Source organism: Stereum hirsutum, assembly GCF_000264905.1.
Source record: "Stereum hirsutum FP-91666 SS1 unplaced genomic scaffold STEHIscaffold_17, whole genome shotgun sequence".
NCBI classification, from domain to species: Eukaryota; Fungi; Basidiomycota; class Agaricomycetes; order Russulales; family Stereaceae; genus Stereum; species Stereum hirsutum.
The window spans coordinates 240012-253908 of record NW_006763147.1 but is presented as its reverse complement, the minus strand read 5'-3'; the positions used below and the strand labels follow the sequence as shown (position 1 = coordinate 253908).

The following is a 13897-nucleotide window of genomic DNA, read 5'->3' as shown; positions in this document are numbered from 1 at the left end:
CAGTGGGTTGAGGGGAGTGGCCGGGAGGGGAGGTTGGAGGGGAGTGGGCGGAGGCTCGGGAGGCATGGAGGCAGGCAGATAAGAGAATGTGAGGCCTCAAGGAAAAAGGGGAGAGCGAAGAGAGAAAGCTCGTCGGACGAGATGGATGGAGCAACGCAGACGACTAACCCAAACAGGTCAACCAAAAAGCCAAACAATAATTTGAAAAACAGCATGACATTTACACCGCCGTCGAGGGCGGACGGTTTAGCCGACCCGTTACCGACACACCAGAGGGACACCGAACATAGGTGCAGTGCAGGACGGGCAGGACGATGGGGAAGATAGACGAAGGAGAAGAGCGAGCAAGATCCCTAAACAGCAACGGGGAAGTCTCATATGTGATCGTAGGCGCTTCAGGCGATATGGAAGATCGCCAACAGATCATAATGCCATGTGTTATGCCATCTAGGAACGGATCGGCGAGTGAACATGAGATATCGCATGGAGGCTGGCCCATGACGCAGGCCAAGGATATGTCATAAGTAAAGATGGGTCGGGCGATATGGCATATTGTGCCTGACATGACCCGGGCATATGGACAGTCCCGCGCGGGACAAAGCATATGACATATTAATAGTCCTATTAGTAATACTAGTCACATGATACTAGTAATAGGGTAGTTCTGCAAACTTCGAGGCAAGATCCAGGGGATAGCACGCACCACATAGTACGTCCCGACCCTGCGTAAACGCGGTAGTAGGTTGCTTATGATGACCAGCCCTGGGACTCAGCGTCTCGAGCTCTTGTCGGCTGACATCTCTGGACCGTGAAAGGGAGTGTCGTTGCTACAACTTTGTGGATTACGTGACCGTATGAAATTGTGACGAATGTCCAACGAGCCGAGATGGTCCATGTCTCATCGACGCGCAAAAACAATGGAATTTCTAAGATGCTACTGCTGCCATCGTGGCGATCTTCACCTCCTCTCTTTTCTTTTCAATATACGCTAACGTTATCACGACCATATCCACCATATCCATGCCTGCTTGCATCACAACAAGTCGAGGTGGTGCCTTGACTACTCCGAGGCCTAGAAGATTTCTCCGTTCTTCTGTGTATTGGGCTACGAGCGTTCGGGCTTGGTCGTCTGTTGTAAGCTAGAGGGATCCAGACCAATCGTCAGCAGAGTGGAAGAGGTACGGCGGCCAGAAGAGAATTGGTATCTTGCATTTACCTTCGAGCCTTGTACTCCGAGCTCCCATCGGTAGCGAGTTCGCCCATCCGGTCCCGTGAACGAGTAATGTCTGTCAGAGGCACAAATCGTGAGTGAGGTTTCGTCTCGTGTGGCCGGAAGACGAGATCCACAAATGGAGTGCTCACCCTTGAAACGCTCCAACAGAAAAGAACTTGTTCGCCTTCAACCTCACCCCATCTGATTCCAAGGTTACATACTCGCCGAACCACCCTCTCTTAATTTCTGCTAGGTCCTCTTCTTTCTCTGCTACCTCGCTCAACCTCGAAACGATCATGGGTTTATTCTTGAACATGACAAGTTGGAACTCCGTGATGCGATAGAGGGGACGTTTGGTTTGAGCGTCGACGAGAGTGACGTCTCTGCTGTGGGGAACTTCTTCGAGGTCAAGTTCCATCTTCAATTAGGATGGGTGTGGTATGTAGTGCGACTGGAGCGCGGTCGAACAGGGGTATATATGCATTTGCACAACACAGCCAAGCGCCGAACGAGGCTCAGCCTCCACTCCTGGCAGCTCAATTCAACGCCCTGAGGAGACACCAAATAATGATGCCGATGCACCATGCTATGTCAATGGTCGCAGACTTAGACTCTGTGATGTCAGTGCAGTCGTGGTGACTTAGCTTTTGACTTCCTTTTCTTGAATTGAGGCAGTACGACAATACATTGCCACGGAATGATCATGCATGCGATGAAACCCTTGTTTTCGTGACAGCTGTTCAGAACTAGGTCAGACTCGCTCAGTGGCCAGTCTTCGCCGATATGGCTCGTTCACGTTACGTACGGCCATCTCCAGTACCGTTCCCTCCACCCATAGCATTTAAATTCCCTTGAATAGAGTGTCGACGGCATAGGGTATAAAGATAGTGAATAAAGACCGTACGAATATACAGCCCAGGACGCGGACAGACGACCAAAACTCGGCACCTTGCAAAATCAAGCGCCAACAACCGCCCCGACCACTTCTCCCAGGACGCCGATTCCCTCCCCCATTTCTTTCCCTCTCGTGTTCCTTCTATCCACATACGCGAACGTTAGCACCACCATGTCCATCATATACGTGCCAGAAGGCATGATTACTAGCTGAGCGGGACGTTTCATCGAGCAGAATAAGGTTTGCTTCTTTTCTTTGTATTCTGCGATGAGGTTTTTGGCGTCGTCATTCGTCGTGAGCTGTTGGGTGAGGTGTGAAGCAAAGGTGGAGGGAGGCTCATGAGTATGCGGGCTGAGCTGGATGTGAGACAGAGACTTACTTTGTATCCGCCAGAAGTCTTCTCCTTCCAGCGGTACGATCGTCCATCAGGACCTGAGAAAATATAATGTCTACAACCTTTGCATGAACAACGCCATCCAGCTGTCGGAACAGAGAATATCGTTCCTTGCAGAGCAACATACGTACCTGCCCAATCTCTTGCTTTCGATGATCGTTTTTGCTGGTGCAGGCTTACCGTCGCCCACAATACTCGAGGTCAACTGCGTCGTCCCCAAGATGGACCACTCGATATCTGCCACCTTCTCTTCTTCTGTTCCTCCGGTTGGGTTAGGTCGTGTTACGAGGGTATGTTTGTGAGAGTTTGTGATGCGGTAGAGGGATTCTTTGGTGAGAGGGTCGAATAGGAGAGCGCCAGGATTCTTTTTGGATTCATTGATGTGGAGTTCCATAGTCAATAGGCGCCCGATGCGATATTTAATGGGAGGTGGAATTGTTGGAAGGAGGCAGTGGTGTGTGTGGCAGCATGATCGCTTTATATGCTGAGTTCGTTCCCAACGGCAACGTAGACATGGACAGCATTATGTATTCTGAAAGTGGAGAACATGTGAAATAAGTCCTGTGATGAAAACGAGGTTCAAAACGATACCGAGATCAGGCTAGCGGCCAATGCTGGCCAATGACGTCGTTGATTGAAGGCTGTTGATGGAGGAGTTAGTGCAGCGTTTTTGAGGATAGACGGAGAAAATTGTGCTCCGAGGAGCGTTCCTGGCAATCATGCCATCAGAAGAAGTCGTATCAACAAGACTCAAGGTATACGTGGATCGGAGCACAAGTACAAGACTAGACTATTCAGCGAGCAGGACCAAGTAGTTGTACAAAAGCGTCACACCGCTGAATGCATGCTCGGTCCTACACACCGATCCAAAGGGACCGATACAGTACTAGGCGGCCTTAGTATGCAGGGACAAAGAACGTTGGCCAATAAATCTAGGGGCAAAGCGATCGCGCCACATAGCGGTGCTACTACATGCATAGCACTGAACCTCAGCGCAACAACTTGAGGGGTGAAGAGTATCATCTACTCAGCAGTTCATCTCAGCTTCACGAAGGTACATTATCAACAAGCTCCCAGTGGCCAAAGCAGCTATAGAAAGAAAAATCATGTCGACACGATCGGTGTTCAGGTGTCGCCCGACAGCAAATGAAAAATGGAGGAGAAAGCCATGACCATAGCTTGCGTGGCTACCAGTTCTCGATTCAAGCATGACAGGGCGTGCTCAGACAAGACGGACAGAAGACAATGCTGGTAGGATAGGAAACAGCAGCAACCCGAGAAAAAAGCAGACAAACCAAAGGTTCCAATCAGGTATGACATTCTCACGGTTTCACTTGACACGGTGCCACACACGCGTCTACCCACTTGCACTGAACCACCATCTCCTTCTCCTCATCTCCACACTCCTCGCGAGGTCAACCATCTTTAATTGCCCCTGGTCTGTGAAACATTTGAGGGCTCATATTTTTTTACATTTCCGACGACATCCTCCTCCAAGCATCACGCGAATCCCTCCTCAGCGCTAGTGGCGAATTTCGCGTCCTTCATCGAACTGTTCCAGATATCTACAAAATCAGATAGGGTTTAACGCGAGATTCTCCAGCGTAGGACACCATGAATAAGGGTAAATCATTGAAAGCAGGCCCTTCTCAGTCTGCAGGCCTGTACAAGGCTGAATCCGTCAAAGTGCGTCTGTAACAAACCTTTGCTTGCTTACACGTGTTTACTGACATCTGCGTCGATCATAAGGACGTTGCAGAGTCGCTGGGGATCACAAATCTATCTGAGAGTGTTGCTTCTAACCTCGCGAGCGACGTGGAGTATCGGCTGCACCAAGTCATTGAGGTGCGTGGATTCTCTGATATACCCTTTGTCTCCTGTCCCGAAATTTCATACATTCGGTTTGGTCAGGAAGCTGCTCGATTTATGCGGCATGCACGCCGAACAAGTTTGACTACCAATGATATCGACCAAGCCCTACGCGTCCTGAACATTGAACCCCTCTATGGCCACACGCCACACAACCCACCCTCCTTCCGCCGTGCGCTTCCCTTTCCCACTCTCCCTGCCGCGGGCTCCGTATATTTCCTTGAGGACGAGGAGATCGATTTTGATAGGGTGTTGAAGGAAGAGAGGCTATCGACCGGTAACAACGGGGTGAGGTGGACGGCGCATTGGTTAGCGGTAGAGGGTGTGCAGCCGCTCATTCCAGAGAATCCACCGGCTATTCCAAAGGACGAGCCGGGAGCAGGTACACAGAAGAACGGAGTCAACGGACTTGTGGCGGGGATGGGGCAGTCGACGCCTACGTCGCCAGGAGCGAGACGGCTGGCGGCATCACAACACTCACAACAACAGCAGCAGCAGCTCGTCAAACAAGTTCTTTCGAGGGAGTTGCAGCTTTATCACGCTCGGCTCACTTCATCGCTACTATCACCGTCTTCCACCACGGCCGATCAGACGAAACGGACGGCGGCGCTTGCAAGTTTGAGGCACGATGCGGGGCTGCAGCCGTTACTGCCATACCTTGTTCGATGGGTTGCAGAGGGTGTAATAGCGATATTGAAGGAGGGTCCGGATAGCGGAGAGGGTGATGAAACCGGAAGGGTGCTCGAGGTGTACCTCCAGGTTATAGCAGCTCTCTTGGACAATCAGACTTTATTCGTCGAGCCTTACGTGCGTCTATCAAGAGTTACTCTTTGGTCGAGTCCACGAAACTGACGGTGCCAAATCTACAGCTTCACCAACTGCTCCCTCCTATTCTGTCCAGTCTCCTCTACTCGTCGCTACCGCTACCAACACCATTGAATAAACCAAACCCAATTCGCACCCACGCGTCCCAGACCCTTTCCCACCTCCTGACCCAACACTCTTTGTCCTATCCCGACCTCTCACCTCGTATCATGAAGACCCTCCTAGTCGGACTCGTTGGCGTAAACAAAGCCAAAGGCACCCGCGAAGGCGCCGTCATGGGCCTCATTGCCGTCGGAAAAGAAGCCGTACGGCAAGGGCTACTAGGAAAAAACGGCGCGAAGGTCATAGGCAACGAGCTGACCGCGGCGAAGGGCACGGGAAGGATCAGGGATATGATCGGGAGCGAGGGGTTAAGGGAGGAGGTTTTGAGGGCGCTGAGGATGATGTGTGGACTCGAGGAAGAGGGAGGCGCGAGCATGGATAGGATGATGATTGGGTTGGAGGATAGGAGTGAGGAGGACAGGGAGCTTGATAGACGGCTGAGAGACGTGCTGGGAGATTATTTTGCGGAGAGGGTCAAGGGAGATAAGGAGTGGGTGAAGGCGATATTGGGGATGTGAGTGTGAGGTGCGATGAATGTTTCACTTCTGTGATTATTGCCGCTTGTTGTTTTATTGCTGTGTGTTTCCCGCCCGACTTCTCCTTGAATGCTGTCTGATATTCTCCTTCTGCACGCTGCAATCTTGTCTGTAGTGTCTGAAATGTGTGAATTATAGCGTCACGTGCCTCTTCGATGCATTATCACGGGTATGAACAACGTTCCTCGGGTTTTGGAGCATCTGCGGCATGGCATACCGCGAGGCGACGCAGGTCATCGATACTCCCAGGCCATGCCGAGGCCAAGAGGCCGCTGACTTCGTCTTTCCCTGTCTCTTCCTCTCCCTCACCACTGAACCACAGTTCCTACTTCGTAGCCCACTCACGTACCAGTCCTAGCCAGCAATGAGCGACCCTGACGCATCTCCGAGCATTGAACCGGAAGGCCCAGTAGGCGATACACCGTGAGCTCTGATTTTCTGCACTTCATCACCGACTTGCCCGCCTGAGTTGGCCCTGATTGTATTCGCATCTGTAGTGCTGCGATACTCGTCGATTTGACGAAAGCCATAAAGCATCAGACAGAGGTCATGGAGCAATTGATGGCTGGAAAGCAAGGACAGACTGCCGGTGCCGATACGAAAAGTGCGCCCTTCACCACTACACGTTCGCTCAACTTGATCACTGATATCGTTCGCCTTACGACTCAACCGCTCATCACAGGTGCCCCCCTCTCTCAGGAGATTCTTGACGTCCTTCGTGAAATGCGCGATAAGCAGAACGCTCTCGGTACGTGCAGCTGCATAGATACTGCTGTCCGACTCTTGACTGCAGTACATCGTAGAGTTCGCGAAATATCAACCAGCACCTACTCAGCCAGCGACGAGCGCGACCGCGTGGTCGGCGCTTCTCCGCTCACACCAAAACACGGTGCAGCCCGTTGTTGATCGCTGGCGCGGATCACTCGATACGTTGTTGGTATTCGTGAGTAGCACAGTCATTTCGCTCTTCGTCGTGGGCTGATTGCGTTGCGTCTAATCAGATTGCTCTGTTCTCGGCTATTGTCACGACATTTTTTGTTCAATCGCTTGACGGTCTCACTCAAGACCCCAGTGATCGTACTAACGAGCTCTTACAGAACCTTACTAGCATTGTTCTCTCTATTGGTCACGGCAATCTGTCCGCGTTGACCATTGACGAGCCTCAGACCTTCGAGCCCGAGGCCAGCGCTGTGCGACTCAACTTCTACTGGTCCATCGCCCTCATCCTCAGCGTGCGCTTACTTCGTTCTCGACCGTGGTACTTATGTAGACTCACCTTTCTTCTTATTTACCGTAGATCTCTGTTGCTGCCCTCGCGGTTACAAGCCGCGGCTACCTTAGCATGATTGCGCGTACTCTTGAGACTAAAGCTCATAAGAAGCTTGGTGATTTATACCGCCGCTGGGGCGAAGCCGAGCGCTTACTTGGTCCTGCAGTTGAAACACTGCCGCAGCTGTTGATGCTTCCCGTGGTTCTCTTTGTCGTGGGCTTGCTCGATAACTTGATCTCGAGCTCCATCCCACTCTCGAAGCCTTTCACGCTGATATTGGTCGCAGGCATATTGTCTGCCATATTTGCTGTCATTGTCGGTGCATACACGATCTGGACTGTTGTGCATGGGTGTCTATACCCGACTACATCACCATTCCAATCTACCCTTTCACGGCTCATACTTCGCAGAGACGAATTTATACCTTTCATGCGAAGGCATTTGAAATATTGGTGTCTCAGGATCACCCCCTTCATGAAACAATCTCTACGGTCTTTGGTCCCTCAAATCATGTCTTTGATCAGACAACATGCTGCATCCGCTATATCTCAAATGATACATATTGTCAAATATTATGGACATAAGCTTTGTGTTGTAGTAGTGTCATGGATGAAAGCATTTGTGGGCTTTTGGATTCCTTCCTTGAAATTAGAGTCAAGCAGAACTGATGGAATACTTGGCCAAGAGATGGCTTCGGTGTCAAATACTGGGAGATCAGATGCTCAAACCATGATTGCACTATCACCTGCACACAATGAGATAAAACTTGATGACAGACTAGTAGAGCATGAGGTCAATGCATTTCATGCTGTGCTCAAGCAGACACATGAGGATGAGATTCTTGATGAAGCTATATTAGCTCTCCCTTCGATTCTCATCAATTATCCATCGGAGAGCAATATGTTTCAATGGGATTCCACCGCACCTGAGATCTGCTCCATTACATATATGCTATCATCTGAAGCCAGCATCAGAAGCAACATGACGGCTGCCAGATTCCTTGCAGGTTATGATGAAGGTAAGTAATTACAACTAAAACAACCTACTTTAGCAATGTGTATCATGCTTATAATACTTGTATCTCCAGTATATAGATACTCTAAACAGGATCGTGTAGACCTTATGATGCTTTTGGTCACATCAGCTGAGCATTACTCTATTTTGACCACAGGACATAGGTGCTCTGCAGTTTTATGGGATTCACCATTTCTTACTGCCATAGCACGCATGTCGTGTTCTTTGCAGAAATCCCCTAGAGATGATCCTGTGGTAGCAATATTATTCTGGACTATATCAGAACGACCTAAGAATGTGCACTCCTTATATCCGCCAGGTTGGCTGAAAACTCTGATACTGTTCCTTTGTCATATACTGCACTCTCAGATTGTGAGTAGTGCAAAGAATGTCAAGAAGCATGAAATAACACATGGAATATTCTTGCTGGTATTGATTGGGTTCTTGAAGATTAGGCAGCCTGACAATGTACAAGTTGACAACATAGCTTCAGTTAGAAATGCAGCCAAAATTGGTGCAACCCTTTACAATTCAAAGGACAAACCTGCCCTTCAGGCTTATTATGCATTCTTACATTGTATTGTAAAATCAACGATGGAGCAGAATAAAGTAGCTATTGGGCTTTCAGAGGCATGTTTGGATATTGATATTATGGCAATGTCTGAATTCAGTGAGCTTGATAATCATAAGATCTATGGAGAGTACACATGGTTGAAGCACCTGCTTTCTGAACTCCATGCTTCACTGTCCAAATTATCAGCTCAGCATATTGAACTGATGCTATTCATGCATAAGAGAAATATTGCTCTGGTCTTTGTTAGATTAATCGATTTTGTACAGATGTCTGAGATAGATAATATCAGATTCAGATCACTTTACCGGAGGTCAGGCAATCCAATGGATATAACTACACTTGCAGAAAACCATGATTGTCTTCTACTCTGTGAATTTCAGGCATTGATACAATCCTCTATCAAGCTTATTCATCAGAAATTTCCGGCATTACGTTTAGATATACATGATTGGAACAAGCTGGTTACAAAGCTCATATATCAAGCTCCCACTCATGAGAGAAATATTTCTCGTGATGCACCAGCTACTGTTAAAGAACATAGGAGTAAAATTAATCAGAATGTCCTCAAAGCTTTTGGAGTCTTATCACCAGTAGCATCAGGTGAATATTCTCTATTTGTAATCTTTGACACCCTGAATTTTACTTATTTACCAAACCTTCCTTGTATAATCTTTACTAGACCAGGAAATATCAGAATCAGCTGAGTTTCTCAACAATTTCGATCTCATGGATGTGGACTTTGGGTTGCTTAACTATGCGGAGATATTAGGACAATTTTGAAGGTACCAATGTATATTAAAAGATGTTTTTCCCTGTGTTATAGTTGTTATGCTACTAGGATCTTGACATGACTCTTGAGTCTTAGTTCTCAAAACTCTTTGTTCCTGCTTTGTTTTGTAAGCCATATTTATAACATCATAAGTAAAATACTTGATTCTCCCTTGTAATACCTCACTAATGAAGAAGCACTTTTTGTGACCGTAGGTTTGCTGTAGGCACAACAAAAGCATAGCTGACTGAAGTGTCGCCACATGTGTGGCAAAAGTATCTACGCTTCCGTGGGAACGTCGGCATATCCCAGCAGCAACGGCCTCGTGCGGAAGCCAGCTGTTCGCACGCCTGTTTACCCTCGTCTTCGACTATGTCTGACCCCCCACGACCAAAGCCAGGCTCTTTACGCGACCGCATCGCAGCTTTCGAGAATAAAGGGCCGGCACAGGCAGCACCAGCGCCCCCAGCTCCACGTCCTAAACCGCGCGAATGGAAGCCCAAGCCCGTTGCTACTTCTCCCCCTGGATCCACTTCAGCTACCCCTGATGCAGCCGTAACCTCTAGTGCGACCTCAGACGAGCCGCATGGTGTGAGAAAGGTGGGTGGAATGAGCGCGAGTGATGCAAAGGAGAGTATCGGGATGGGTGGGTCATTGAAAGAACGTATGGCGGCTCTGAAAGGAATGGGTGCGTTCGGCGGTGCACCTCCCGCAGAACCACCTCCTAGACCTTCTGGCGATAAACCGAAGTGGAAGCCGCCGCCCAAGGTCGCTCATGCACCTGCTGTCGGGGACAATGAGGAGGATGCTGGAGAGGCGACGGTGACGTCGCCGTCCCTCGCCCCCGTTAGTGCTGAGGGCAGTCTCAAGTCACCTCCAGCTGTCGAGGTAGGAGAACCGATGTCTGCAGCTACTGAGGAGGAGGCTGGAGAGAAGGAGCAGGATCCTGAGGAGGAGGAACGACAGCGACGGGCTGCTATTGCTGCGCGCATGGCTAAGCTCGGTGGTGCGAGGGTCGGTATGGGACCGCCTATCTTCGGGAAGAAACCAGCCGTTCCGGCAAAGAAACCATCGCTCGAGGTTAATAGAGACGAGCTACCTGTGACGAAGGCTGAGGTCGCACACCCAGCGCACAAGGTCGACGAAGAGTCGGTCTCTGTGACTGGGAAGGCGGCCGAGCCTGGAGAGGAGCCTACGGGACGCAAGGATTCGGATGGTGAGTCTTGCTCATTCCTTCTATGCTCTTTTCGATCTGGTGTCATGCACTGTCGTCTACAAATGAGCAGTGCATTGTTCGCGCAGAAACATGCTTGTCTTCTGGAATCTTGGCTTTCCGCCGAACTCAGCTTGACGCCGCGCGAGACACAATTCCTGTCATATTTTGACCCCCTTCCATCTAAACACAATACTGATGCTTGAAATACTTTGTTCCTTAGTTCCATCCATCGTCTCGCCACCTCCGACCGATATCGAAGCCCCAATCGTATCTCCCAAACCACAAACTTCTTCCCCACTCGGTACGTCCTTCCCTCTTACTCATGCAACCCCCACCTTCATTTCTCCTATCACTCCAATCTCGATCCCAACTCGATTCTAAACCATCTTCTATCATAAATTCAGATACAGCAATATCTGCCCCCATCCCGATCCCCGCATCCCAGTCAACAACCTCTCTCACCGTCCCCTCCGATGACGCCGATTCCACTCACACCAGCAGCAGCGCCGCAACCCGGTCGCCCTCCATGCCCGTTCCCGCCGCTCCGAAACGAGCGGCTCCACCCCGTCGTAAGGCCAAGTCTCCCGCGCCACCCTCTGCGGCTGTCACCCCTGCTGCTGAGGAGGTGCCGAAGGAGTTGGGCGAGTCCGTGGTGGTGGCTGAGGGTAACGGTATGGAGGGAGAGGAGGATAAGAAGGTTGTGGGAGAGGATGCGAAGCATGATGGGGAAGAAGGTTCACCGTCGGTCACAGTGGACCATCCGGAGGAGACGCAGGCCGCTCTCTCTACCACGCCAGCTCCTAGCTCTACCCACGCTCCGACAGAACCCGCCGTTTCTCCGCCTACCACTAACGCCGCCACCGCGGATAAAGACGAAGAGACTGTCCTCCGAGGCCCACTCCACACCTCCCCTGGCGTCACCTTACTAGCCGGTGTTCGTTCTGCGGTCAATACTGTCGCAGATGCGGTCGGAGTTCAGGGGCTTGATGGAGGTGACAGGGAGCCGGAGGTGGGCCAGGTAGGGAGGAGTGTCGAGCAGATTACGGGATCAGACAAGGAGGATGTACCCGTACCGGCTGAGGGGAGCACTCCGACTTCGATCCCGCCACCTCCACAGAGGACGACATCGACGTCTTCGGATCCGAGACCAGAGTCACCTGATGCTCCGGAGGTTGATGTGGCCCGGAAGGTCGAGGCGCCACACGAGCCAGAGAGCGAGGCCAAGCCTTTACCGGAGACAGAGTTGGACTCTGTCAGGGATCAGGAGTATACGGCTGATATCGAACCTGTTGCGGTTGGTCGAAGCGGAGACGTGGTTGAAGAGAAAGAGCACGATGCCGCCGAGGAAGCGATCATTCCGGACGTAGAGGACGTCATTCCCGAGGAACAAAAGACGGAAGTTGCGGCTGAAGCACCAGAGGAAGAGGAAGAAGAGACCGAAGAAACGAGGAGGCAGAGGATCGCGGAGAGGGTCGCGAAGATGGGTGGGTTTAATCCGTTCGGAGCCCCCCCTCGACCCGGTGGCGTGCCTGCTGTAACTTCGCCTGGTACGAGTAGGAAGGCCAGCGTGAATGTCGAAGAGACGGAGTTGTCGCCCAGGGAGGAAAAGAGGCAGAACAGTGGAATGAGTGGTATGGGGATTCCGCCTGCTGTTAGGCGGAAGACAAAGGACGACATAGAAACGGAAGGCGCGCGGGCTGAGCCCGGGGAAGACGGTAGGTATTGAATCGTTTCTCTGGCTCTCAATCCCCTCTTCCCCGGTATTCTTCGTCCCTTTTCGTGTATAAACTCTTTGGTCCCTCTCCGCTCAATCCCTCTCCTTTTGGATCCGAAGTTTTGCATCCCCTCACAAATACATGCTCTGATCTGATTCGATCTGTATGTACCACCACAACATCTCGATGCAGTTATTGATATTTTTGTTCTGGCCCTTTCTCCTTGCTCCTCTCCCAGATCGTCAACATCAGCCCGATATTCACGCGAGATCTACACACGAGCACCGCGAATTCGATACCGTCGACTCCGAAGACGCAGAAATAGACGATGTCACTCCAGGAATAGACGAGGACGGCCACGAACACGAACATGCCGCTTCATATATTCCTCCTCCCCCTCAGCAAGACCACGACCGCGATATCGCCGAAAGTGAGGAAGAGGTCGAGAGCGCTCATCATCAGGCTCCCGTCCCCGTCTCGGCTACGCAACCACCTCGTGTCCACACACTCGACTCTGACGCTGCGCCTTCTTCCCACGCTCGATCTCCTATTCATCCTCCGCCTCCGCCTCCCATTCTCCCACCGCACCCGGATCCGGAGGAAGAGTCTTACGAAGACGCGGTGGAAGAGCAAGAAGAGGATTTAGAGTTGGAGATGGCTCCGCCTAGGGTTACTCGTGCGCTTCCTCCTGCTCCCGGGTATGGAGGTCCACCTCCACCTCCACACGCTTCCCGTTCTGCTGTCGAACAATCCCCAGTCGAAGGTTCATTCCTTCCCGAAGACTCCTCTGAGGAAGAAGAGGAAGCAGTGCCGCCACCTCCCCCACCACCGAAGAGGGTTTCGCTTCCGCCACCTGCGAGAGCTGTGCCTACTCATATCGCTCCACCGACACCTGAAGCTGACGACGATGAGGAATATATGCAGGAGGTGCAGGAGCCGGAGGAGGAGGAAGAGATTGCGCCACCTCCACCGCCCAGGTCTGCGGGGAAGAGGACGTCGATGCCTCCGCCTGCCAGGGCCGCCCCGACGCCTGGTCTGCCGCCCCCTCCTGTGGCGCAGCAAGAGGACAAGGAAGAAGAGAGGGCCAACGAGAAAGAGGTCCTAGATGATGAAGACGGCGGTGCGCATTCGTTCTATGTTATCTAGGTTGAAAGAAAACTGACTCCATCTCTTCATGTGGTTGGCGCTGTTGGCGGGTATAGATCCGATTGACCCACAGTTCCATAGTCCGCCTTCGAGGGCTTCGAGTATGCAGGGCCATGTTCCTCATTTGAGCTTGACGGCCGCTCTTGCTGGTAGTGGAGGTGCGTGTTCGTATATGATCTTCACACCCGACCTGCTCATGGAATCTCCTGTTATCCCTGCATTACACCAGGCGTTACCGACTCTCAACAGTATCAATCCCCAGTGCATACTTCACCTCCCTCATCGCCTCCGACGTCCACCACCGGTCGTAGGACTAGCGGTGCCCAGCGCACAATGTCTCCTCCGCCACTGTCCGCCAC

General features: G+C 51.4%; 5 protein-coding genes across 5 annotated transcripts; 3 read left to right on the top strand and 2 right to left on the bottom strand.

Moving 5' to 3' along the window:
• Nucleotides 1-926: 926 nt before the first annotated feature.
• Nucleotides 927-1634, bottom strand: STEHIDRAFT_171788 (uncharacterized protein; the record flags this gene model as incomplete). Its single annotated transcript, XM_007309183.1, has 3 exons — nt 927-1139; nt 1217-1286; nt 1363-1634. The coding sequence occupies 3 exons, from the start codon at nt 1629-1631 to the stop codon at nt 927-929; spliced, it is 552 nt and encodes a 183-aa protein (XP_007309245.1).
• A 447-nt stretch (nt 1635-2081) lies between these two features.
• On the bottom strand, nt 2082-2896 carry STEHIDRAFT_171787 (uncharacterized protein; the record flags this gene model as incomplete). The annotated part of the gene is made up of 3 exons (XM_007309182.1): nt 2082-2407; nt 2488-2557; nt 2634-2896. 3 exons carry the CDS (start codon nt 2894-2896, stop codon nt 2171-2173), a joined length of 570 nt encoding a protein of 189 aa, XP_007309244.1. The 3' UTR covers nt 2082-2170.
• Nucleotides 2897-3912: 1016 nt separating this feature from the next.
• Nucleotides 3913-5906, top strand: STEHIDRAFT_124999 (TAF-domain-containing protein). Its single transcript, XM_007309181.1, has 4 exons — nt 3913-4188; nt 4252-4347; nt 4414-5178; nt 5241-5906. The coding sequence occupies exons 1-4, from the start codon at nt 4117-4119 to the stop codon at nt 5814-5816; spliced, it is 1509 nt and encodes a 502-aa protein (XP_007309243.1). The 5' UTR covers nt 3913-4116; the 3' UTR covers nt 5817-5906.
• Nucleotides 5907-6732: 826 nt separating this feature from the next.
• On the top strand, nt 6733-7069 carry STEHIDRAFT_31176 (uncharacterized protein; the record flags this gene model as incomplete). Its single annotated transcript, XM_007309065.1, has 2 exons — nt 6733-6777; nt 6836-7069. Coding segments are annotated over 2 exons (279 nt in total), but the record flags the coding sequence as incomplete, so codon positions are not given.
• Nucleotides 7070-9841: 2772 nt separating this feature from the next.
• On the top strand, nt 9842-12606 carry STEHIDRAFT_124998 (uncharacterized protein). The gene is made up of 3 exons (XM_007309180.1): nt 9842-10677; nt 10898-10978; nt 11082-12606. The coding sequence occupies exons 1-3, from the start codon at nt 10146-10148 to the stop codon at nt 12401-12403; spliced, it is 1935 nt and encodes a 644-aa protein (XP_007309242.1). The 5' UTR covers nt 9842-10145; the 3' UTR covers nt 12404-12606.
• Nucleotides 12607-13897: the final 1291 nt, after the last annotated feature.

Bases quoted from the DNA above. Each gene is read 5' to 3' on its own strand.
- STEHIDRAFT_124999 (XM_007309181.1), top strand. From the start codon at position 4,117: ATGAATAAGGGTAAATCATTGAAAGCAGGCCCTTCTCAGTCTGCAGGC. The intron at 4,189-4,251 runs GTGCGTCTGTAA...GTCGATCATAAG, and splicing joins ACAAGGCTGAATCCGTCAAA to GACGTTGCAGAGTCGCTGGG. The intron at 5,179-5,240 runs GTGCGTCTATCA...CCAAATCTACAG, and splicing joins CTTTATTCGTCGAGCCTTAC to CTTCACCAACTGCTCCCTCC.
- STEHIDRAFT_124998 (XM_007309180.1), top strand. From the start codon at position 10,146: ATGGGTGCGTTCGGCGGTGCACCTCCCGCAGAACCACCTCCTAGACCT. The intron at 10,678-10,897 runs GTGAGTCTTGCT...TTTGTTCCTTAG, and splicing joins GGGACGCAAGGATTCGGATG to TTCCATCCATCGTCTCGCCA. The intron at 10,979-11,081 runs GTACGTCCTTCC...TCATAAATTCAG, and splicing joins ACAAACTTCTTCCCCACTCG to ATACAGCAATATCTGCCCCC.